This window comes from Rana temporaria, chromosome 8 (genome assembly GCF_905171775.1).
Source record: "Rana temporaria chromosome 8, aRanTem1.1, whole genome shotgun sequence".
Taxonomy (NCBI): domain Eukaryota; kingdom Metazoa; phylum Chordata; class Amphibia; order Anura; family Ranidae; genus Rana; species Rana temporaria.
This window is the reverse complement of record NC_053496.1, coordinates 122,120,546-122,147,258: the sequence shown is the minus strand read 5'-3', so window position 1 is coordinate 122,147,258 and position 26,713 is coordinate 122,120,546. Positions and strand designations below refer to the sequence as shown.

Here is a 26,713-nt window from a genome sequence, read left to right as displayed (position 1 = left end):
TCACCATGGGAAAAAAAGGCAAAGAGCATTAAGAAAAAAAGGGGAAACCAATGCGGCCAACACATTTAAAAGTTGTTAAGCTGCAATATATAACATTTTTGGTTTAATATCACTTTAAGTAACTTAAAGTGGATGTAAACCCAATTCATGAAATTTGATCTGGGCACATATATCTACAGTATTTTGTTATCTCTCTTCAAAGAGCCAAGTCCTGTAGTTCTCTCCTGAACCATTCCTCTGTTATCAGCCTGATAACTACTGACAAATTCTCCGACACATCAGATAAAAGCAGCCTGAAATTTCTGTCAGGTGAGGTTGCTATAAGCAGGGAGCTGGCCCTGTTACAAAACATATGCCTATGATGAGAGGGGGTGTGTGCCTTTCCCCCAATCAGCAATGTTGGCTATCCTGGCTGTATGCCCAGACATCACACTCTGTGTTAAACAGGAAGAGAACATTTCCTAACGCAATCTGAACTTTCTAAACAGTATATAAAATGTGAAGACAGCAGATACACATGTAAGACTTATGTAGGGAGATTTGGTTCATCCTTGTGTATCATCTGAGGCTGTTCACTTCACTGGGTGTATGGAGGGTTTACATCCACTTTAAGTTATTTCACCTCACTTCATTATACTTAGGTAATTTAGTAAATCAGCCCCACTGACAGAGGTTCATTGTATTTTCCCTTATACAATTCCCTTTCTGGCAAGGAATATTCAATAATAGTTAAATCACGGTATACAAACTAATGTAACAAACACACCTATAAACACAATACATTTACATGAACAGGTATATTAAATACACAGAACTTTAGTGAAACAAAACAATAGGTTACCACACTACTACATGACACATTACATATGTCACTGTGTACAAATTTGTGTGTGGACACAAAAACTGCACCCTTCTCACAGAATGATTTTGTTGGACTTAAAATACAGCAGCATGTCTAGAAAAGGAGCATGTAGGCAAAGTTCGCAGCACATACCCCAAGGTTAACTGTTTTTAACATACAATTTATATATATATATATATATATATATATATATATATATATATATATATATATATATATATATATATATATATACATATATATATATATATGCACCCTGTATAACATTCACTTTGCCAGGTAAACCTACATTCATTCTAAACACCCAATCGTATACAAATAATTCGAAAAACAAAAATCTTTTAAAATGAATTAAATGATTGAAGTGATTAGAGATTTACTAAGCCAAGTGAAAAATATACTCCCTGAAATCAAAATCAGAATCCCTGAAATCTAACTGGTCACTGTATCTTAAGAAAGCTTTTAATAAATGAGGCCCAGAATTTGTTTTTAGAAATTGGAAGCTTTTTATAAAGAACAGAAAAATAGTTAGACTTTGCCTGGAACATTTTACCCTATTTTTTTATTGTTTTGTCAGTTTTTAAAAGTTTTAAATATAAGTTATGATGTATAGACTGTGATGGAATAAAGAATTGAGAAAGATGCAGAAAGAAAGGTTGAAAAATCAAAATCACCATTTCCTCTGAAAGTTCCTTCTCTAACTTTTCCTAAATTAAAAATATCCAATTACACCCAGTTTAGGGTAGAATTAATTATCAGCAAAGTTTAAATCTTGGCCATACTTTTCCTATGAATCACAGGAGTGCAGTGCCCACTGTTGGCTGACATTACTCAGTCGGAGCAGACTCGGTAAAGATCCCGACAATATGGTCGGTATCCATCCAGAAGCCTGTACCTGCACCTAGCTCAGCCTCTCAGTGATCCCACTGAGAGCCTGAGAAAAAACCCTCCCATCCCTCCACAGCCCAGCAATCCAGTGAGTGCTGGAGGGGAGAGCAGAGAGATGCTGACTGACAGTCTGTGTTTGATCGCTCTGGTCTCATCCTGAACATCTCTTTTAAATAATTAGTTTGGACCAAGCTGGCCCAAGCTAATTTTTCCTTCACTAGGTGCTGCACTGGCTCTAGGCACTGTATAAACTGCATATAGTTTCTGCTACATACAGAACACAGTGCTGGGTTTCTTAATGTGAGAAAAAGACTTCCAAGAGAAAAAAGTCAGGCTGAGTGACACTAAGGCCCCATACACACCATAGAATCTATCCGCAGATAAATCCCATCAAATGGGTTTCTGCGGATAGATCCTATGGTGTGTACACGCCAACGGATATTTATCCGCGGATAAATCTCCCCTGGGATGGATTTCCAGCAGATGGATATTTGCTGACATGCTCAACAAATCCATCTGCTGGAATCCATTCCAACGGATGGATCCGCTCGTCTGTACAGACTTACCGGATCCATCCGTCTTAAGGGATTCCCCGCACGCGTCGTAATGATTTGACGCATGCGTGGAATTCCTTATATGACAGCGTCGCGCCCGTCGCCGCGTCATAATAGCGGCGACGGCGCGACACGTCATCGGCAGAGGATTTCAGCGCGGATTTCAATGCGATGGTGTGTACACGCCATCGCATAGAAATCCTCTGAAATCCTCGAGAGGATTTATCCGCGGATACGGTCCGCTGGACCGTATCTGCGGATAAATCCTCTCGTGTGTATGGGGCCTGAGCCATTCAGAGGCAACTTTGTATTCTGTGAACGAATAAAAGCTCCCTCTGATATGCTGAGGCAGAGAGGTGGGCTGATGATGTCATGATCTCTGGCTTGGGTCAATCAGAGGAAGTTTTGTATTCATTCACAGAATGCAAAGTGGCCTCTAAATGGCTCAGCACCACTCAGCCCGACTTTTTTTTGTTCCTGGTGTGGGACGGGAAATCTCAGTCTCAGAGACAGACCCCAGCACTGTGTTTTGTATGTAGCTTAAGCTACATGTAGTTTATACAGTGCTTAGAGCAGTGCAGCACAAAATGACAGGAAGCCTGGCGATCAGTTTTAACCAGAAGAAAAAAAGGGAAAATCCTAAGTAAATTTATTGCATTGGGTTATTTTTCATATATGTTGAAATATGTTAAAAACAATCATAGAAATTCACCAAAATAGCCTTATGAAAAACCCAAACAGTTAGTGAAATGATTTTCAATTGAAACAATTTGCACATTGTGTGGGTTTGCAGTTACACACACAGAAGCCGTTTCAGAAATGTTAGTTAGTCTTAAAGTGGTTGTAAACTTCAAACATGAAATTTGGAAAAAAAAAATATCTTTCTATACTGGGTACTTGTCTATCTCCAAAGCTCTGAGTGTCATTTCCCCCTGCAGCCTGTTTCCTCTGTTATCAGCATGACTCTGGCAGCTGTTCCTGACACCAAATTAAGAGATAAAAAAGAGGAAGGTTGCTGCAGTACAGCCTCATATGCACAGTTGTGCTTGTTTTCTGTACTGTGTGAAGGGGTGTACATCCCCACCCAAATCAGGGCTCAGAGCTGCTGGCTGTGGGACTTCAGATCCCTGACCACTGCTGATAGAAAACCTGAAGAGAAATCCTTTCTTATGTGTTTTTTCAGAATGATCAACAGAAGACATGGCTGCAGATACACAGCCACAACTTATGCAGGAGAATTCAATCTCTGTCTATCACCTTATGATGGTAACCACAATAGGTACATGTGAGGGTTTACAACCACTTTAAAGATGCCAGGAAAAGATTAAGGAGGAAATGCATTGTTTTCCTCTGGCTCTTTTGCCATATTGATTTCTGTTTTAAGTAATGTCAGCCAACAAGGACCTAAACATATGATGTTAATCATATGGCTGAATGGCAAGTTGAAGTGAAAGCACCTTGATAAAATAAGCTAGTACATACATTTGACCAGCTTCAGTGTATTTGCATCCTACAATTTACAGGTTCCTATATTCAGTTTCTAGTATTTTTATTTGACAAAATTTAAAGGCACTATAATAATATATACAACTACTGTTTTGGGTTAGACTTTTAGTTATTTGTATTAACAAGAGAAAATACTTAATTAAAGTCCCAGTCCCTCTACTATTCTCCTCTTGTTCTCAACAATGCTAACAGTGGTGCAGTTGCAAGGAAACAGCGACCAGTAATAGAAACATTACATAATAACAAACCTTATATACTCCATGACCTTTCATTTATGACATAATTCTAACCACAATGTCTCTTTGGGTCCAATTTCACAAAAATACATGGCGTAAGTCTACAATGGCAATTTGTTTTCTTTGTCATTGAGAGATTGACTACTTGTTGGCAGTCATATCACCTGCAGAAATAATTGCCCATAAACAGTTACTGTATATCTATTAGTGTAGCCTTAAATTTAGAGGGGCTGTAGTCGGAGAAGCATAAGCAAACTGCCAGGCAAAAAAATATTTTCATGTTCATGGCTTTTGCAGCTTAGATGATAAAAATGTAGAATGGAATAACTATGATTTAACACCAGTCATTGGCATGTATTTTTTTCAAACTGGACTACAGCTGAAGTAATGTATACATGTAACTATTTGCAATAATTTTTTGGTCAAAATAGTATTTTTAAACAAAAAATATTAAACTGCTGTATTTTTGCACACACTTTCACTTACACTACACATTGAAATAAATATGGAGGTGCATGCACAGGACCTTGGTGATAAAAACACAGAGACCTGTTTCTGCTAATGGAAGGGACTAACTGGCCCCTGCAGCAGAGAACTGGTAAACACAATAAGGAAATTCAGCATGTACTCACAATAAATAACTAATAAGAGATTTACCCAAGTGCAGCAAAGAAGTGAAAAAAAGGAGGGACATATGAAGGAAAGGAGAAAAAACAGTAATTAAATTAGAACTGAAAGAATTCTCCCATAAAGCTTAAAATTAGTTGGGGATACAGATTCTCCAGACTACTACCTTCTGTTGAATTAAAAATATTATGCATTTGATCCAAGCTATATATTTCTCTAGAAACAAATTGTGCACTGAATAAAAATGTAATTGTAGTGTTTTTACAGCCCAAACTTTTTATTTTTGTATTTTTTATAGATTGGTGAGGGATTGGAAACACTGCCAGGTTTGTATAGCTGTCTGTGTCCCGGTTGGATATCTCCATTTGTCCTGGTATCCACTGTCACTAGACACTTTATTTGGTGATGACTGTCTAATGCCTCATACACACAATCTGAATTTACAATGGAAAAAGTCCAACTGACTTTTTCCATCCGAAATTCTGACCGTGTGTATGCCCCAACATGTTCTCTTTTCCTCCGATGGAATTCCGTCGAAATTCCGCTGTGAATTTGGTCGGACAAAGGTCTGATCGTGTGTACAGGGCATAAGAGAGAATTTTGCAAAGATTTCCCCTAACTTCCAGTTATGTCTACAGGACAGGAAATCAAAAGAAAATCTCCTCAATATGACACACGTAAAAAAAAAAGCCCTAAGGCCACGTACACACGATCGGATCTATCCGCTGAAACTGGTCCGACGGACCAGTTCCAGCGGACCGATCCGGTCGTGTGTAGGCCCGAGCGGACAATTGTCCGGCGGATCGGACAGTTTCCAGCAGACCAAAATTGGTTAGCATGCTAACCAATCTGTCCGCTGGAAACCTGTCCGTCGGACGTGTTCGGTCGTCTGTACAGACTCACCGGACACGTCCGACCGACCGTCATCCCTCGCATGCGTCGTACTGATTCGACGCATGCGTGGAAGCTTTGACCTTCCAGGGCGCGGCCACTCCCCGCGTATTGTTTACACGCGGATTTCTGTCTGATGGTGTGTACAACCATCAGACAGAAATCCGGCAGCCGGACGCAGTGGATCTGTCCGCTGAAAACGGTCCGGCGGACCGTTTTCAGCGGACAGAAATCCGGCAGCCGGACGCAGTGGATCTGTCCGCTGAAAACGGTCCGGCGGACCGTTTTCAGCGGATAGATCCGATGGTGTGTACGGGGCCTAAGAGGTGTTTAAATCTTTTTGTACTTGATATAAGACTAAAAGGGGAAATTATGTCTTTATATATACACACCTTAATTTAACCAAACTGTGTTAGGATGCATCACTCAGATAGAAAGTGAGGGTACATTATCCCAGTGTGGACAGAGACAGCAATAAAAACCTGAGCAAGGACCTTTCAACCTTTTGCCAATATAGATAGAAAAGGTTGTGAGGACGTTGGGCCCTAAACTGAACCTGTGCTCTGCCCCTGCACAGCAAAGCAACATGTTTATTTAAGACTAGCTTCTTTAGTAATATAAGAATCTTGTACTTAATGTATTTTTTTTTAAGTTCATTGAGGGACACAGTACTTGTAGAAATAATTAAAAGGTTATACTGCTGCCTACAGGTTTGGAAACTAACATCAATACAAAAGAAACATTTAAATATAGAAATACCTCTGGGTATAACCCCTCTCTCTGCATCTCGCAGATCAGTTCATCAAAAAGAAGCACAAACATAAAAGAAGGGGTGGGTGCTGTGTCTGTCCATGAACTCAGAGAAAAATATTTTACGGTGAGTATAAAATCCTATTTTCTCTTTCGTTCATGGACGGACACAGCCTTAATATTGACAACGTGGGAGGTCCCAAAGCAGTGTAAAAAAAAAAAAAAACAAGGGGTGGGAACAGCATAAAATTAAAAACTTCACCCCGAAACAACAGAGCTCCTCAACTGAGGAGTTGCAACTCTAAACAGCCGCCTGCAAAACTTTGCGGCCAAAAGAAGCATCCAAAGATGCACTCGCATCATCCTTGTAGAATTTAGTGAAATTGTGAATGGACAACCAGGTCGCCGCCTTACACACCTGGGAAACAGACGCTTGATGTCGGAAGGCCCAAGAGGCCCCTATTGACCTGGTCGAATGCGCCGTGACAGGAAAGGGGGGCGCACGACCCCTTATGGCGTAAGCCTGAATCACTATCTGTCGGATCCACCTTGAGATGGTGGCCGACAAGACCGCTAGGCCCTTCTTGTGACCAGCCACCGAAACAAACAGTGAGTCTGACCTCCGGAACGGGGCAGTAGCAGATAAGTATACTCTCAGAGCTCGGACAACGTCCAGGGAATGTAACGCTGCCTCTCTAGGGTGCGACGGGTTAAGGACACAAGGATGGAAGTACAATGCCTTCATTGAGATGGAAGGCCGAGACGACCTTACGGAGTAAGGAAATCTGCGGACGCAGCACCACCTTATCATTGTGGAAGATCAGATAGGGAGCCTTGCATGACAAGGCTGCCAGCTCAGAGACTCGTCTAACTGACGCAACAGCCACCAAAAAGACCATCTTCTGAGAAGGTGTCAACAAGGGAATCTCCCTAATCTTTTCGAACGGTGGTTTCTGAAGCACAGAGAGAATCAGATTCAAGTCCCACGGAGGTAGCGCAGGGCAGACTGGAGGGGCCACATGCCTAACCCCCTGTACAAATGTTCTCACTAGAGAGTGAACCGCCAGGGGTCGCAACAAAAAAACAGCCAGGGCAGATATCTGCCCCTTAAGAACAGCAGGACTCTGGAACCAAATAAGTCAGTGGATTCCACTTCATTTTCTCGCAAATGGCTAAGTAAGCTTTCCAAGAGCGATGGTAAATCCTCCTAGAGGACAACTTTCTAGCCCTCCTCATGGTAGGAATCACAAAATCCAATAGGCCCCGGTCTCTTAGTACCTGTTTTTTAATAGCCGTGCCGTTAAAGCCAGCGACTGTAAAGCAGGATGCAGTATGGGGCCTTGTGACAGCAGGTCGTCTCTCAGCGGTAGACGCCAAGGGGCGTCTGCTACCAGACGCACTAGATCGGCATACCAAGGACGCCGAGACCAATCCAGAGCAATTAGGATCATAGGAGTGCCCTCTGCCTCCACTCTGCGAAGCAGATGAGGAAGGAGCTTTAGAGGAGGGAAGGCATAGATTAGCTGGTACTGACTTCACGGTGCCACCATCGCATCTGTTTCGTCTGCCCATGAGTCTCTAGACCTGGCCACAAACCTCAATACTTTCCGATCGAGTCAGGAAGCCAGGAGATCTACGTCTGGCGTACCCGGTCTCTAGCAGAGCAGCTAGAGCACATCCGGGTGCAGAGATCATTCTCCTTGGTCCAGCATCTGGCGACTCAGTTAGTCTGCCTGCCAATTTTCCACGCCCGGAATGTATACGGCCGACAGGGCCGGTACGCTCCTTTCTGCCCACCTTAGGATGTGAGCGACCTCTGACGCTGCAGCCGAGCTTCTTGTTCCTCCTTGATGGTTGACATATTCCACCGCCGTGGCACTGTCCGACTGGATCCTGACTGGACACCCCAGTAGCCTCTGAGACCATGTGGAGAGGCACAGCTTGATCGCCCAAAGTTCCAGGACATTGATCGGTAAGTGGGAATCCTCCATAGACCAGCGACCCTGGGTCGACTGAACCCCCCGAGACTCCCCCCTAACCGGTAAGGCTGGCTCCGTCGTGATGACTATCCAGTGAAAAGGAAGGAATGACTTCCCAGACATAAGTACTGGTGAGGTCAGCCACCAAACAAGGAAGGTCCTGACCAGGTGGCTCACCCGAATTTAATAATCCAGGGATGATGGGCGCTTGTCCCATCTGGACAGAATTTCCTTCTGTAGCAGTCGCGTGTGAGATTGCGCATATGGTCATGCCTCGAAGGATGCCACCATGAGTCTAGAATCAACCGCAGATATACGAGGCGTTGAGTCGGTACCCATTACTGACTTCTGAATGTTCAGTACCCAACCAAAGTGTCGGAGGGTTTGACAGGTTATAGACACGCTCGCCTCTATACCCGAGGCTGAAGCGGCCCTCAGAAAAAGGTTGTCCAAGTAGCCCACGATAGCGATGCCACGTTGTCTTAGTAGGGCGAGAATTGGGGCAAGCACCTTGGTGAACACCCTTGGTGCTGATGCCAGGCCAAAGGGGAGAGCCACAAATTGATAGTGGCCTTCCCCGACCGCAAAGCACGGAAGTCTCTGATGCTCTGTGCATATGGGGACATGTAAATAGGCACCCCCTGAAGTCCAAGGATGCCAGAAAGTCACCCGGCTGGAGGACAGTGACGACAGAGCGAACCGATTCCATCCGGAATCTTTGTACCTTCACAAAGCAATTGAGGACCCTGAGGTCCAGAATTGGGCGAACGCCCTCCTTCTTTGGTACTATGAACAGATGGGAGTAAAACCCCTGAAACCGTTCCTGTACTGTGACAGGAATAACCACCCCGCGTTTCAGCAGATCTTGAACTGGCCCAAATAGGGCTTCCCGACGAGTCGGTTGTAGCTGGAGGTTGGAGGGAAAAAATCTGTTTGGTGGGCAAGATAGAAATTCTATCTTGTACCCTGAAGACACTACTTCACAAACCCACCGGTCAATGACCTGAGATGTCCACCGGGTCGCGAATTTGCGAAGACGTCCCCCCACCCGAGATATGGGTGGGGGCAAACCGTCATGCGGAAGTAGCTTTGTCTGCAGGTTTGTTGGATTTGCGAAACCAGGGACGTCTTTGTCCCTAAGCAGGCGCTTTATCGGCCTGTGGTCTTTTACCCGCCGTACTGGGCGGACAAAAAAAAAAGCTTCTGTGCGGTAAAGAAGGGCCCTTGCCTATGGCGTGGCTCCTTCCCCCTTTTGGACTGTGGGAGCAGTGTGCTCTTACCTCCTCCACGTCAATAGACATCCTTCCCTTTGCACACTCCCGTGCGCCCCCTGCAGGGCGCATGCATCGTTCGCTGTGATCACTGAGTCTCGGGTCATCACAGATCAGAGTAAGGGGCCAATCCCGGCCCCTTACCACGTGATCAGCTGATCACATGATATAAACAGAAGCAAAGTAATAATTTGTTTTTCTCCTCGCGCTGACAGTGTGAGGAGAAAAAAAACGATCACTGGCTTTTGTGCAAGGGACATCAGTCCCGAAGAGGAGGAGGCACATCTGCCTCATCCGGGTCCACCAGTACCACCTGATTTGTGGCCCACAGTGCCACAAATCAGTGCCCACCGGTGCAAAACAGTGCCACCTATCAGTGCCCATCACTGCCACCTATCAGTGCCCATCACTGCCACCTATCAGTGCCACTTTTCAGTGGCCACCTTATCGGTGCCCATCAATGCAGCCCATCTGTGACCATCAGTGCAGCCCATCAGTGCCGCCTTATCAGCGTACATCAAAGGAGGAGAAAAATTACCTGCGTGTGTGGAAAATTTTATAACCGAATATAAAACGTTACATTTTTTTTATTTGGTCTTTTTTTTTAACAAAATATAAAAAACGCAGACGTGATCAAATACCCCCAAAAAAGCTCTATTTGTGGGAAAAAAATTATAAAAATGTAATTTGGGTGTCATTCAAGGAATGAGAGCGCTGAAAGTTGAAAATTGGCCTGGGCAGGAGGGGGGTTTAATTGCCCAGTAGTGGTTAAGCTCATAGCCCATGAGCTAAGAAAAATTAAGTATGACCGTTGGAGGCGTTTTTGTTTGACAGTATCCCTACCCCCTGCAGACAACAGTATGACCTGACTGTTTAATTAGTTCTAAAATTCCTGTGCCCCTCAATGGATGACAAAGAAAACATACTCACTTTTACGTTGCTCCCTCATTGCTCCATGTGGCCACCGGTAATATATCATACAGAATACGATGTGCAAGTACCATGGGACTCAGGACCCTCTCACCATCCCCATTTGACAGTGTTGGCCACCTGAGCAAGCACTGTCATATGGAAGGAAGATAAATTAGTCACATGCTCCTCTACACCTGGAATTATCAGAAATGTCTCTATTGGCTGAACAGAAAAGCAGGAGAGGAAAGGTATGTGCTGGCGGGGGGCATGAAGGTATACATGTTGCTTTGTTCTGCATGGGCAAAGAACAGCTGTGCTTTAATGCGTAAAATGATCTTACTACTGTAACTGAGGTATTCCCATAACTGTCATGATAACTCAGGTTAACTTTCTAACTATGCTATCACAATATCCCTGTTAATTTAGAAAAGGTGACAAAGTTTTTTTTTTCTTCTTTTTTCATGGTCATGATAACACATTAGGAGGGCTGGAATTCCAGCACACATCCTAATTCCCTTCCATTTCTTTCTGCTAAACGGCTATCACTACTGGGAGATTCACTTGACAAAGTTTCATATGTCCAACAATACTTTTTAAATTATTACTAAATTCCAACACTAAACATCGTTTTTAAATATGATTAAATATGCTTCTACATATCCATATTCAGGTAGTGGCAGTTTCATTAAAATAAAACAATGCATTAATCTGAGACTTTAGATAAAATCAATTTTTTAAATACAACATATTAAAAATTATGTTTACAATAAACTAAGACTTGACTAAAGACATGTACCCATAAAAACTCCGAAACAATAAGACCTATGCTGTGCATATATCACAGACAAAGTCACGTCACCTGCATTTTTTTTAATTAACATTCTGTTTAGGCTTTATTAACCGAAACCCCATAAAATGTTTCCCAACTGTACTGTCATACAGTACAATAAAAATATTTTCAATATTAAAATTGTATCTTTAAATATGTGAACACAGTGAGAGAATATAATTCCCATGCCCACTGATCTTTAATTCCATACAAATTTTACAAGCCTATTCTCTAGCCTCATAATATTACTATTTTACCCAATATAGCACAGGGCAAAGACCAATGAAGATGTGCAAAGTGTAGTAACCAACAGCAGCAAGTCAGAAGTCAACTCTTTACTGAGATGACTACAGTACGCTGAAACCTGACTGGTTTTATTGAGTTACAGTATTCTGCACATCCTCATTGCTCTTTGATCCCCAATCTCAGAACTGGAGTATGTTATATGTAAATCCTGCATTCTAATCAATGACAAGAACCCTGCATTTTACAGTTCAAAGTCCATGCCACTTTATAGGCAGCAACATAGGACAGAAATACTTTTAATCGTAGAGAAAGCAGGTCAACGTTCTTGACTTCAGGTAGAAATTTAGATTTACATACAGCATGCACCCAAGTTTAGGTTTTTGAGTTATACAAGAATGCTGTTGAAATTAAATGTGCAGACAACTTGAAATGCCCGCTATCAGGATAAGATTAGTAAAATATACATAGCAATATATTCACTTGAAAAATAGTCCACTTTGATCCTGATTCTTGTGACAGTGAAATTCCTGGGTCTACACTACGCATTAAGGGGGGATATTCAATCTAGAGAAGGTTACTATTCCAGTGGCCAATACTGTACATAGAAAATGTACTTGGTGGCCCAATGTCATTGTTCAACTAACACTGAATACCATTGTGTTTATAGGCAAGCACATGCTTATGGTAGAAGAAGACCTGACCTAGAAAAAGTGAACCTAAAAATACTACCTATAACATATTGCAAAACAGAGTCCTTGTAAAATGCATCCCTTGGGTGTTTTTCTTCTTCTGCCCTGACATTGCAGCATTTTACATTTGTTCTTCTGGGCTGGACATCATTTAATATTTTATTCTGCCTAAACTAGATACTGCATTTGTAATACATTATTACTGTACATATATATTTCCCTCCAAAAAATTGATTCAAAGACCAAGTTTTATATACAGAATGGAAGGGTTAGGAGCCCTGTTAGGGTTTTACTGCTAAACAGGCAGAAAAGTCAGCACTACAAAAATATATATTTCAGATTAATGGTTAATCTCCCCCCCCCCCCAAAAAAAAAAGCAATGTTTTTAGAGCAAGCATACCATCTTTGCAAAGGGGACAGACAGAAACAAATGTTCACTGTTGTGTAAGACTGTATATACACACAATACTTTATATTAATTACTTAATTCAGAAGCAAGTGTGGTCAGCCAATCAATCTGTTCCAAGGGTCACAAAGCACAAATCGGGGTCAGGGTATGTGTAACATGTGTATGTAAGAACATATTGCTTACCAACTCTGCCCAGTGCTCACAAAATATAAAGCAGAAGATACAACATGCCCTGCATGTGGGCTCTGTCCTGTAATCAGCGCTATTCTATATACATTCTATGTGCACCAAAAAACAAAAGTCACTTTTGTACTTTGGAAAAGCCTCAATTCCAGCTTCCCTATACCATATAGGATGTGTAAAAGTGTGCAACGTCTGGATGCAATTATAAACACTAGAAGGTACCAGAGAGAATATTTTGGCTGCAGGTACAGGAACACATGCAATTTACATGCACTCCAGCAGCTGCAATAGAGTGAACCTAGCCTAATATAGAATTCAATCTGGTCTTCCCTCAAAGCTCTGTGTACTTTCTCAATATGACCGAGGCCATCAGGGGGATGGTAAGATTTCTACATATTTCTATTTAAGACCAACAGATTAGGAAAATAATCCTCCAATTCCCCAGTGTACATCCTAAACACTTACAAAATAATTTATCTACCTCCCAATTCATTTGTATCTTTGTGGTACAGTGCCTTGAAAAATTATTCATACCCCTTGACATTTTCCACATTTTGTCACGTTACAACCAAAAATATAAATGTATTTTATTTGGCTTTTATGTGATAGACCAACACAAAGTGGCACATTTTTATTACAAATAAATATGTGAAAAGTGTGGGGTGCATTTGTATTTAGCCCCCTTTACTCTGATACCCCCAACTCAAATCTAGTGGAACCAATTGCCTTCAGAAGTCACCTAATTAGTAAATTGGGTCCACCTGTGTGTAATTTAAACTCAGTATAAATAAAGCTGGCCTCAAGTGTTTGTTAGAGAACCTTAATGAACAAACAGCATCACAAAGGCCAAGTAACACACCAGACAGGTCAGGGATAAAGTTGTGGAGAAGTTTAAAGCAGGGTTAGGTTATAAACAAATATCCCAAGCTTGGAACATCTCACAGGGTACCGTTTAATCCATCATCTGAAAATGGAAACAGAATGGTACAACTACAAAACTACCAAGACATGGCTGTCCACCTAAACTGACAGGCCGGGCATTAATCAGAGAAGTATTCAAGAGGCCCATGGTAACTCTGGAGGGGCACGCCTCAGTGCATGGGGGGACTCTGCTGGGCACGCCTCAGTGCATGGGGGGACTCTGCTGGGCACGCCTCAGTGCATGGGGGGACTCTGCTGGGCACGCCTCAGTGCATGGGGCATCCCTTATGGAATACCAGAACTGAGGCACTGCATATGCACACTTTGTTGTAGAAAGCATGCTGAATGGCACTAATTACATTGGGAACCCAACATGCAGGGCATATTGCATCTTTTGCTCTCTATCCTGAACACTGGGCAGTCATGGTAAAGAACATGTTTTTTTGCATTTGGGTTAATCATGAATAAAGCTTTTTGCGTACACGTTACCCCAGTTTGGGCATTGTGAACCTTGGAACAGACAGTTGATCATACTTGTTTCTGATTTGAGGGAGTGATATATTGTGCATACTGTATATATAGTCCAACACAATTGCTGGAAGTCTGTCATCTTGATAAAGAGGGTGTGCATTGTTGTGACATTTTTTTTTCCTTTTATGGGATTTCAGAAAACTGACTTTCTGGAACATTGTTGGAGTGCTGTGTTTTCTCTGTTTGTGTTTGTGTTGGGTCACTGCTTAGCCAAGTAAGGCAATGCATTAATGGTTTATATTGCTGTCTGCACCCCCATCAGAAATTTGTTCTCATTTCACTTGTGACCATTGTCACCGAGACAAAAAAAAAAAAAATGTACATTGTCGCTAAAACAGAAAGTAACAACGGTATTAGGTCTAATTCACACATGCGGTGACTGGTGTTTCTCCACACTAGATAAATGGCAGTTACTACTAGGACACATAGCAGCCTGGAGGTTCGGTGTAGTGAGCTGCTGTAAAATACAGACATGCTGCATTTTACGGCAGCGCACAGTTAAGCAGCACACTTCTCCGCAAAGCAGCACAATGCTTCACTCTGCTGTAGACATACATTTTCACTTTGTGCATCACACTACACCCTCACAATGGCTCAGTGCAGCCAAAAACTGACAGGTACCCTCACGCTAAAACAGAGCATTTAATATGGGGATAGTGTGAATAGTGAATCTAAGGCTAATGCCACCCTTGTGATCCTGTTGCAAGCGAGAATTCTCCAGGAACATTTTCTCCAGGAAACACTTTCTATGTAATGCTCCCTCACTGTATTAGGCAGAGCGGCATCACTCCCTTGTTACTATCACTAATCTGCAAGTGTATTATCCTGAAACAGGATATCCCCTATTTTGGAAAGATTTCCTCTCCCTTCATGTTGTGCCTTACAGTGGTTGTAACTATTCCCCACTCTGTCCAAAATAAATTGTTAAATTTATCTAAGGATGCTCACTAAGGTTTTAAGCACAAAGAAGTGGTTTCAAAATCACAGACGACAAAAGCAAAATCAAACAAACAAAATATTACTCACGTCGCTTGCATGCACATTTCTTGATTCTTTTAGGGTCTGTAATATCATCATGGCAAGCCTTGCAGTAGAAAAAAGCACTGTACAGAAATAGAAAAACAGAAGGTTTCTAGATGTAGAATGTTTATATACACAACATCATGTTAAATTTTACATGGGCAACATAAAAAGTTTTTCATAAGGACCTTTTCTGATATTTTGACTTGATGTACAATATTTTAGTTTGTTAAACTTTTGTAAGTCATTTGCGTCAATCCTACTAAATATATCAATCGAAATGCACCAGGTTTTTGGCATCTTTGGAAGCATAAAGTTGCAGCAATTGCTGCATAATGTAGAGGCAATTTTATCACAGTAATGACTGCCCTTGATCATTAATAACTCACCATATACACTCTCCAGCCACTTTATTAAGTGCAACTTGTTAGTACTGGGTTTGCCTTCAGAACTGGTGACTGTGGAGGCCATTGGACTACAGTGAACTTACTGTCATGTTCAATAAACCAGTTTGAGATGATTTTAGCTTTGTGACATGGTGCATTATCTTGCTGGAAGGAGCCATCAGAAGATGGGTACACTGTAGTTACAAAGGGGTGGACATGGTCAGCAACAATGCTCAGGTAGTTTGTGGCGTTTAAGCACTTCCGGACCACTGCACGACAATATACATTGGCTGTTTGAAGAGGGATATTTCTGTTATGGACCATTCTCTGTGAACCCTAGAGATGGCTGTGCATGAAAAGCCCAGTAGATCAGCAGTTTTTGAAATACTCAGACCAGCCCATCTGGCACCAACAAACCATGCCATGTTCATAGTCACTAAATCCCCTTTCTTCCCCATTCTAAAGTTTGGTTTGAACTTCAGCAAGTCATCTAGTGTCATGTGATTGGCTGTTTAGCAATATGTTACACCAAGCAGTTGAACAGGTGTACCTAATAAAAGTGACCGGCGAGTGCATGTGAGACTTATCACTGCTATGGTAGAAGCACAATAGAGCAAGGAGCATAAAAAAAAAGGTCCTATAAAAATCTAATCTTGCTTTAGTGTAACTAATGTGCACTGATATCCACTGTATTTAGTTCTCTTGTAAGGCCACTTATATAATGGATATGCTGCATAATTATTGCACAGCAAGGGAATCAATGAAACTATATTTTCCAATGATCAAGCAGTACGAGGTTAAAACAGAAGGAAATAGCAGGTGTTGTAAAACAAGTCCACATTAAACATCTTGATGCAACAGTGTGCCCTTATTTTCTTCAGCGAAATGAGAATGAAGATTTCTGTGCATGTGCTCTACATCTACAGTATCTACTAGCGGAGTCATGGAAATGTTTTAATGAATCCCAGCATTCCAGAGATGTGAGAACAGACGGGTAGGTGTCTCACAGCCAGTCATTCCCTCTAAGCATTTAGCTGTCGGTGACCGGTTTGTGTAGCATTAACATGTATATTCTTGGCATCTATGCTCACCAGGTGATGAAATATAGAAATCCAACACAAACATACCGTTTAACTTCCTTGGCATCACTTGCTATGAAGAACCCTAGAGTGCCTTCTTTAAGCTTCACGTGATTTCCTGGGTTAATTATAATCCTAAGGGCAAGCATATGCAAAATAAGAAGCTTTTACTGAACAGAATATCAAATCAATAATTTTCTACCAATGCCTATTTTCCTAAAATACCCATTACCCCCTCCAGCTCTTAGCCTGTGCAATTAATCTAAGCTAAAACTGAAAAGCTCAACCTGTGCTTCTTTCTGTAGGCTCCACTTTCCTAAAAATCCAAAAAGTTGAATGTGTTGGCTTATGACCAGATTATTTTACAGTGTATGTATGACTGTGGTAGGTACCTTAGTTTGTAATCTCTGAGTAGGGACTGTTACTTGTGTATTCTGTATATTCTCTTAAATACATGTGTACAAAGTCGACTACTTTGTGAGCTACTCAAATTATTTGGATTTCTGCATGAATAACTACTGAAATGTAATCCAATTTAATTTAAGGCTCAGCTCAAATGAATTAGTGCATTGAAATTTTTGCAGCCATATTGGGACAACACCTACATATATTACACATAGCATTCGTTTAAACAAATATTACTGCTACCATTTTACTTGAGTTTTTCAGAAAACTTCAAAACTGAAGCTTTGCCCCTTCTATGTAATGTTCAGGAGGGGGGCTGGGAAGTTCACCATAATTAAAGCATATGGTCAAATGTAAAATTATACATTACATTTTTTTATATATTTTTATTACTTTTCAATATAAGTTTATATGTTAATTTCTACATTGAATTCCGATCAGAGGATCCCCCACACATTTACTGTTTTTAATTCTGTGACACCTATTCACTATGCCCTGTGAATAGGCACAGAATTCACAGAGCCTGCCTTCTGCACTACAGAGGTGTTGGGAGGAGAAGTTTTATGTGGTGGAGTCACTACTGAAATCACAGCTTGCAGGCAGCAAGGTACCAATGGATATATAGCCCTGGGAAATTGAAAGATAACAGCACAGGAGAAACTGCAAAGCATGCAGGGAAACACATGAAGTAATGGAAAGAGATGGGCAGCAGACAGGCAGAGCTCACAACATGAAAAGAGATTTTTCAAGTAAACTTATATTGGATTGTTAACAAATATTTTGTATTGATATTGCAATGCTGATGTTATAAAATGAAAGTGTATGCTGTGACCATAAATTTATTTTAACCCTCTCTGCATTGTGCTGGCAAATCTTCATTATGAAGCTTAAAGTAGTAATAAACCCTCAGCTTTTATAGCTTAATACATTGAGGACAGTAAAATAAACATGTCCCTGTAAACCATTTTTCTTAATTCTCATCCAGCACTTGTAGTTTATGACTTTTAATGTTGCTGGCTCCTGCCCTCTCAGTGCTACTTCCTTTAACGTTCAGTCTTCACAAGAAGGAGTAGCAAGTGGAGAATGCAGTCCTGAGTCAGTCTGTTGCTTGGAGAAAAGCAGAGGGAGCAGCAGAGTGCTCTGCCATTTGTGTGTTTATATTGATGCACACAGTTTTATTCTCCATTTACACTTGTACAACTCCAAAGCTGGAGTGCAGCTTTCACCCAACTTTGGATGGTTGCAACTTGGACACTACTTTGGCTTTCACCAGTGATAATGTACAACTATTGCATTGTACAACATTCAGGTATGACTTTCATGCAACTTGAGGGCCATAGACCTCAATGTTAACCCTCAGATGTTGAATGAAAGTGGGACCAAAGTAGTGCATGAGCTACTTTGAAGTTGCTGCAACTTTAAGTTGCACATATATGAATGGCTATCAGTGAAAAACACTGGGAATGAACCGTCATGTGACTCTGATGTCCAAAATTGCAAGACAAGTGTGAATGGAGCCTAAGGAGACATAAGTCTAATCCCTGTAAGGGAAGGATGCAGCAAGCCAAAGGAACCACCCTTTGAAAGGAAACCGGAGGCAGCATAAACTGGAACAAGGATTTAAAGATTAAAAAGCTGAATACTCAGTAATTTATTAAATCCACTACTCAAAGCCCTTTAAAAACTGAGAGTTTATTATCAAATTAAAGGTCTCAAGGTTTGGGTAGCAATGTTTATGAGTGGTATATTGTACGTTAATTCAATGGTACACAGTATGTAGAGTTGTATGTTAATGCACTGTTAAGCCAATCTGTGCCTTCTGGGTAATACACGCTGCCTATAGAACTGTATGCATAATTGTGCTCCAAAGAAACCATCAGAAGACCTTTTTTTTTTAATATGCTATATGAAAGGAAATGCATAACATGTATTTTTACTTAGACCTAGCATATGTACTGGGATTTATCTTAATATCAATCTGTTTGCAATCAGTTGCACAAGAGCAAAGTGCTGTCTGTAAAAATGGTTATAAGAAGAGAGCACTGCAAGGGCGTGTTTTTGCTCCTTCATTATCTATTGACACGCTGCAGTGGTTCCTAGACCACCAGGCTATACAATTTAACTGCAGAGTAGTCTGGGAAGATGTCCAGGACCTAGATGCACTGTTTTGGCAGCTGATCGAAAATACCTCATCATTTGGAAGGGAAAACAGTAAAAAAAGCTATATTTATAATAACTATCCCCCCCAAAAAGAACAAAATAAATAATATATATAAATATAAATATATATACACATATATATATACATATATATATATATATATATATATATATATATATATATATATATATATATATATATATATATATATATATATATATATATATATATATATATATATATATATATATAAATTCTTCCTCAGTTTAGGCCTATTTGTATTCTACATATAAAAAAAAAAAAACGCAATAAGTGTATGATGATAGGTTTGAACAAAGGTTATAGTGTCTACAAAAAAGGGGATGGACTTATGGCATTTTTTTTTTACTAGTAATGGCAGTGATTTGAGATTTTTATCAGGACTGCGACATTACGGCGGACAGATTGGACACATTTTACACTATTTTGGGACCATACAGCGATCAGTGCTATAAATAGCCACTGGTTACTGTACAAATGTCATTGGCAGGGAAGAGGTTAACACTAGGGGGCGATCAAGGGGTTAATTGTGTTACCTAGGGAGTGATTCTAACTGTGGAGGGATGGGACTGCCTAGGTGAGGAATCGTTGTTCCTAAGCATTAGGAACAACAGATCGCTCTCTGCATCCCTGACAGAACGGAAATCTATTTGTTTACATTGACAGATCTCAGTTCTCTCCTTCTCATGAGCAATCGCGAGTAGCTGGCAGCCATCGGGGCCACCGGTCATGCACACAAGCTCCTACGTTATGCCGTGGGCATACTCCTTAAAGCGCTTCCACTACAGCTACGGCGTTTTGCTTAGGAGTGCCATTCTGCCGCCGTCAATTGATGGCAGGCGGTCGGCAAGCGGTTAATCAGAAATTAAGGGAGTGGTTTTGTTTATACTTGCATACAAAACTGTTAGTTCTTGTACAATTTATTGATGTTATTTCATGAACGGTCTGCTTTTTACCACACAAAAAGCTTTTCAATGTGACCGAGATTGGCACTTAACCATTCCAAAACCTTACATTCATCAATGTTTCATGAAAAAAGCAGTCTCCTTAGTGGTAAAATTCCATAGACACAACTTACCATTTTTATTTAAAAACACACTAATGGCAACAGCAGCAAGAGAGTCCCACTGTTGCCCTGGATTGTTTTTCTTTTTTGTACAATGTAACACTTCACTGATCTTTACAGAATATTCACTTGTAGTTCTAACCAGAGTCTAGTTAGAGTTTATAAAAACTAATTACTACACTACGAACTGGTATAAACCCCTTCAGAAATTGTTTGTGAAACTTTTTCTACTCTTACAAGCTTCAACACTAAAATTCCTTTGGATCGGGACACACTGCACTTCAAAACAATTCTGTTCTGAAAAACAAGTAGCCAAAATGTTTTTTTTCTTGCAAACTAACACTGTAAATTGATAAACTGCCGATCTTTTCAAGATGTATTTTTCCTTTAGGTTAACGAACTTTGAGCATCAAAATCATTTAAGTAAATTCTTCAGCAAAGATATAGAAAAGTAAGCAGTTGTGCATACCATAAGTTAAAGAAGACTATATTTAGTATTCTAACTTGTTTGGAAATTTTACAAATCATTCATGCAGAAATCCAAATGACAACCAAGGGTTCACAAAGATTTCTCACAACACTATGTTTGCAATATATAAGTGTAATTAATACCAAACAAAACAGGAGTCATGGTTTAGTTTCTGGGAAACTGACTAAAGCCAAGTGGATATTCACTATTCTAAGAAGAATAAAAAAATGCCTGTGTATTATTTTAGTATCACTGTCAAATAGGGGTGACATGCTTTATACGAAATGAGAAGTTTAGAATTTTGCCAGAAATACTAATATCAAAATATTTTATGGAGAAATATGATTAATGTAAATACATTTTAAATACATTTTAGGGAAGCATAACCTGCAAAAATAAACATTATAAAAGTATGCAAAAACTACTGTTATGTGCTTGTCTCTAAACAGGGAGGGGTTAATGGTGCATTTAGAGAGGCATTAGTATATGGAAAACAACAGCAGAAGTGACACCTGCTTGTGGAGATGAACATTAACCAACTATAGGCGGCTTCAAGTATATTTTACTATGCATTGCTTTAAACTGTTAAAAGCTTTCACTGCTCAGAATCCACATGACTTACAATGTAAAATGTCTATGCTGTAAACCATATGTAGGTACATATAGCGCCAAACAAATTCTGTATACTACATCCTTGTTGTACATTAAAATATTTTTGGCTGGGATATACAACCTCTAAACTATGTAGCATGTAAGAGAATATATTTGTTTGCAATGTGTTATTAGAAACTATATTAATTTGTTAATACTTTACAAACTAGAGCTAAACTATTTATAGAAACTTAAATGGGATTTATCAATGTTTCTAGCATAATAAAATAAGATCAGTGTTTGTGACCTCTTGATCAGGATTGCATAAAGGCTCAGTTCACTGACATCTCCATTGTTAACTGACCAGTGTGTATGGAATGTGAGAAGTTTAGTAATATTACCCAACACAGAATGGCCAAACTCATCAAAATGGGTCCTCTACGTGTAGAGCTACAATAGGTCATGGTATTTAGTGAATGGTCAGCTAGCACAATCTTTATCCACCATTCACAATGTTTATAAGAACACAGCCCTACTAGACAAAGATCTGTAGATCTGAGATCTGATGTAGGTATCAATGATGCCAATCATGCCACTCCACTGCTTAAAGGTTGCAGAACATGACTTTAATATGATGATGATGATGTTAGTTTGTTTCCTGAACCTGAAACTGTTCCATTCTATTGACTGGCTCCAAAACAGTTCACTGCTGCTTTGTTCTCAACAAACCAGACAAAACTGATTTTAGTTAAAGAAAAAAAAAAAAAAAAACAGCAAACACACACACTTTCCTGCAGAAAGTCAATATTACCATGCTTTTAAGAGTTCATTGCAAAATATACTAACATGCCCTTGAGACATTCTGAGACTCCCTTATTGTATTAATGCTCTTTCACCATTCTTACTGAATAATATATCTGCAATGCATTACTTTTATATGATTTAAGGACCATGCAATAGCACGAACATGACTGCCTGTGAAACTGAAAGGGTTGGTGGTACAGGACAACTAGTCTCTATTATCTATAACTAAGAAAATATAATTTTAATAGAAAACAGAATTTTGACTCAGATAAAGTTCTAAACAGTATTAATTTCCTGGCTAAACATTATTCATTTTCTGGTTTAAGTCAGATGTACTGTATAAATACTTTATTGTATATAAAGTGATATACAGTGAGGAAAATAAGTATTTGAACACCCTGCTATTTTGCAAGTTCTCCCACTTGGAAATCATGGAGGGGTCTGAAATTGTTATCCTAGGTGCATGTCCACTGTGAGAGACATAATCAAAAAAAAAAAATCCAGAAATCACAATGTATGATTTTTTAACTATTTATTTGTATGATACAGCTGCAAATAAGTATTTGAACACCTGAGAAAATCAATGTTAATATTTGGTACAGTAGCCTTTGTTTGCAATTACAGAGGTCAAACATTTCTTGTAGTTTTTCACCAGGTTTGCACACACTGGAGGAGGGATTTTGGCCCACTCCTCCACACAGATCTTCTCTAGATCAGTCAGGTTTCTGGGCTGTCACTGAGAAACACGGAGTTTGAGCTCCCTCCAAAGATTCTCTATTGGGTTTAGGTCTGGAGACTGGCTAGGCCACGCCAGAACCTTGATATGCTTCTTACAGAGCCACTCCTTGGTTATCCTGGCTGTGTGCTTTGGGTCATTGTCATGTTGGAAGACCCAGCCTCGACCCATCTTCAAAGCTCTAACTGAGGGAAGGAGGTTGTTGCCCAAAATCTCGCAATACATGGCCCCGGTCATCCTCTCCTTAATACAGTGCAGTCGCCCTGTCCCATGTGCAGAAAAACACCCCCAAAGCATGATGCTACCACCCCCATGCTTCACAGTAGGGATGGTGTTCTTGGGATGGTACTAATCATTCTTCTTCCTCCAAACACGGTTAGTGGAATTATGACCAAAAAGTTCTATTTTGGTCTCATCTGACCACATGACTTTCTCCCATGACTCCTCTGGATCATCCAAATGGTCATTGGCAAACTTAAGACGGGCCTTGACATGTGCTGGTTTAAGCAGGGGAACCTTCCGTGCCATGCATGATTTCAAACCATGACGTCTTAGTGTATTACCAACAGTAACCTTGGAAACGGTGGTCCCAGCTCTTTTCAGGTCATTGACCAGCTCCTCCTGTGTAGTCCTGGGCTGATTTCTCACCTTTCTTAGGATCATTGAGACCCCACGAGGTGAGATTTTGCATGGAGCCCCAGTCCGAGGGAGATTGACAGTCATGTTTTGCTTCTTCCATTTTCTAATGATTGCTCCAACAGTGGACCTTTTTTACCAAGCTGCTTGGCAATTTCCCCGAAGCCCTTTCCAGCCTTGTGGAGGTGTACAATTTTGTCTCTAGTGTCTTTGGACAGCTCTTTGGTCTTGGCCATGTTAGTAGTTGGATTATTACTGATTGTATGGGGTGGACAGGTGTCTTTATGCAGCTAATGACCTCAAACAGGTGCATCTAATTTAGGATAATAAATGGAGTGGAGGTGGACATTTTAAAGGCAGACTAACAGGTCTTTGAGGGTCAGAATTCTAGCTGATAGACAGGTGTTCAAATACTTATTTGCAGCTGTATCATACAAATAAATAGTTAAAAAATCATAAATTGTGATTTCTGGAATTTTTTTTTTTTGATTATGTCTCTCACAGTGGACATGCACCTACGATGACAATTTCAGACCCCTCCATGATTTCCAAGTGGGAGAACTTGCAAAATAGCAGGGTGTTTAAATACTTATTTTCCTTACTGTATATATATATATTTTTTTTTTTTTACTCAGTAGCATATATGAGGCGTAACCTGAGTGTTTGTTTAAATAAATTCAGAATTAAACTGTGTTTTTAGGGAATCTGCATTTCTTTTAATCAGGAAAGTGCCGAACAAATTGACACATGTGAAAAGAACATTTCATTGTCATGGATATGCTAGACCTTGAACATAAAAAACATTTTATCCATTTAACAACATTTTCCATGAGGCGAACAAGTGCTGTGATGTATCCCCTCCTGTCCAAAGCATTGAGCTACAACTAACAAGGTTTTGTCTGTCTGGATGTCACATCTATTTGACAAAAAGCTACAAGAGGCCCTGGGAGATGATAAATGGCCCCTCTCATTTCTTAAAGTTTGATAGATCTCTCGGGTCCCGGTGGAGAACCAGCTATTTAAATCACAGTTCATCACTGAGCCTAAAGATAAATGGGCCTGCCAATTTTTCACTGCAGCAAGGTAATCCTGCATCTTCCCCAGGATGCTCATTAAGATGGTAGAGGACAACTTACAAAGTTCCAGAGCTGTCTGAACAAATGCTCAGACTTTATTTACATCTAGTACAGCCGACAATGACAGTTCTGTCCAAAAAAGTGTCTTCAGCCTTATGGTCTTGTTGCAGGGCTTGCAAACATATTCCTGGCAACTCTGTAAATCTTGTTTTTAAGGGATTTATGATACAAAGATTTGGCTTGGAAATGCCAGTGAAAGGGCCACAAACTAAAACAATAGCTGGCTTAAATGTTGAATAATACACATTTATAAACATGCACATGAGTGCTTCCTTACTCTTACAGAAATGTAGCCATATAAAATATATTTCACCTTTGTTTTGTTACAGACTGTGCAACAGAATTGTTAGGTTAACAACTATTTTAGTCTGGGACTAAAAGAATCACGGTGACATAGATGGTCCAAAGCTTATTAAACTGTAATTAATGGATATAAAATCCTTAATGTTCATTATTTCAGCATATTTACATTTAATCTTTTAATTTAAAATATGGTATAAAATTTGTATGTAGCCCATCCTACATTACAGGAATTGCTTCTAAATAATTTATCACTATGGTAAACGTTATATTTTATACAATTAGCTTTTGAACGTTTAGGGTTGCAGATGGGGGATAGTAGATGGAACCGTTTATAACTTCATGCAAAGGGAAATACTGGCAAATGCAAAATACAATTTTGATGTTGTGATCTAGCTATTCTGTACCATTAGCCCCATGCAGTAATAAAGGCAGGTGCAATATTTTATATTCAACCAGCAGCATACCATTACACATAATGTGCCTGCAAACCCCAGCCTGCCAACACTAAAGACAAAATGTATACGGCAGTGATAGAATATGTTCAGCTAATCCTAGATCATGCTGGTTAAAATGTATTTAAAAACAAATCAATACATTAACATTTTACAATTTATTGCAAATCCAAGCAATCTACAAACTGACATGCACAATCATGACCTGCCTTTGCAAACTAATGTTGCATTCTGAAAATAAGATTTTTTTCTGGCCAAGATTCTGTCATTGGTGGTATATGTAGGCATAACTTACAATTAAGCAGTTTATTAAAATCACATATGTTCCATACCACTTAAAAACTAGAAAATATTTAGCAGGAAGTGTATGCAAATAGCAACATAAAGAAACTGCAAAGTGGAGGGTATAAATTGTACTACAGGATAAAAACATACACATTCCTTGGTGCAAATGCAGTCATTAAACCTCTGTTGGTACATGCGTGACTTGTAAAACTTGCTAAATTAAAAATAGGGAGGAAAAAAAAACATCTTATAGAGTTAATAACTCTAAAATCCAGGAATGTGAGATCAGGTTTTTGCTTCATCCCACTGTCACTTCCTTGGTTTTTGCACAGAGGCACCAAGACGTGTTGCTTCGGCTGGTTACCAACCAAGAGTCACAAGACTAGGTTGGTGGACATGTGTTTTGTCAATAGCGCTGATTACTGCCATGTCACTGGGGTCATAACATACTTTATATATATGTATAATGCTGGTAATGTACAGCACATTGCATGGGAAACTTCCAACTATGTGTATCCGCACACTCAGTATACAGACAAATTGATATGTCACCCAAAGGGAGAATTTTTTCTAGTAAGCACCAATGTAAAGATGCACTTCTTCATTAACTACCAATGTAATCGGCCATCACTCCTACTTACAACCAAAGTAACAAAATGCTTCTTCATTGATCACCAAAGTAAGGGGCACTACAAAGCTACTGCATGCTGTATGTAACATACCCTAGACCACTTCACTCTCTACAACTTGCTTAAGTTACATACTCTGCAGTATATAGTACAATGTGATCTGTGCTGCATACTCTACATTTTTGTACTCTATGCATGAATGTAAAATATTAGGATACAGTAACAAAAAAAA

At 40.0% G+C, this 26,713-nt stretch overlaps 1 protein-coding gene across 19 annotated transcripts in view; it reads right to left on the bottom strand.

Annotated features, from left to right (window-relative positions):
* Nucleotides 1-26,713, bottom strand: part of KCNMA1 (potassium calcium-activated channel subfamily M alpha 1) — an 856,444-nt gene that overhangs the window by 278,176 nt on the left and 551,555 nt on the right. For 14 of the 19 annotated variants that reach the window (XM_040320626.1, XM_040320627.1, XM_040320632.1 and 11 more), the window contains 2 exons: nucleotides 16,818-16,904; nucleotides 15,311-15,387 (listed from right to left, as the gene is read on the bottom strand). In XM_040320626.1, the coding sequence (XP_040176560.1) occupies nucleotides 15,311-15,387; nucleotides 16,818-16,904 (164 nt within the window). Of the gene's footprint in view, nucleotides 1-4,678; nucleotides 4,688-15,310; nucleotides 15,388-16,817; nucleotides 16,905-26,713 lie in introns of all 19 variants that reach the window. The other 5 variants (XM_040320629.1, XM_040320641.1, XM_040320635.1 and 2 more) reach the window with 1 other exon arrangement.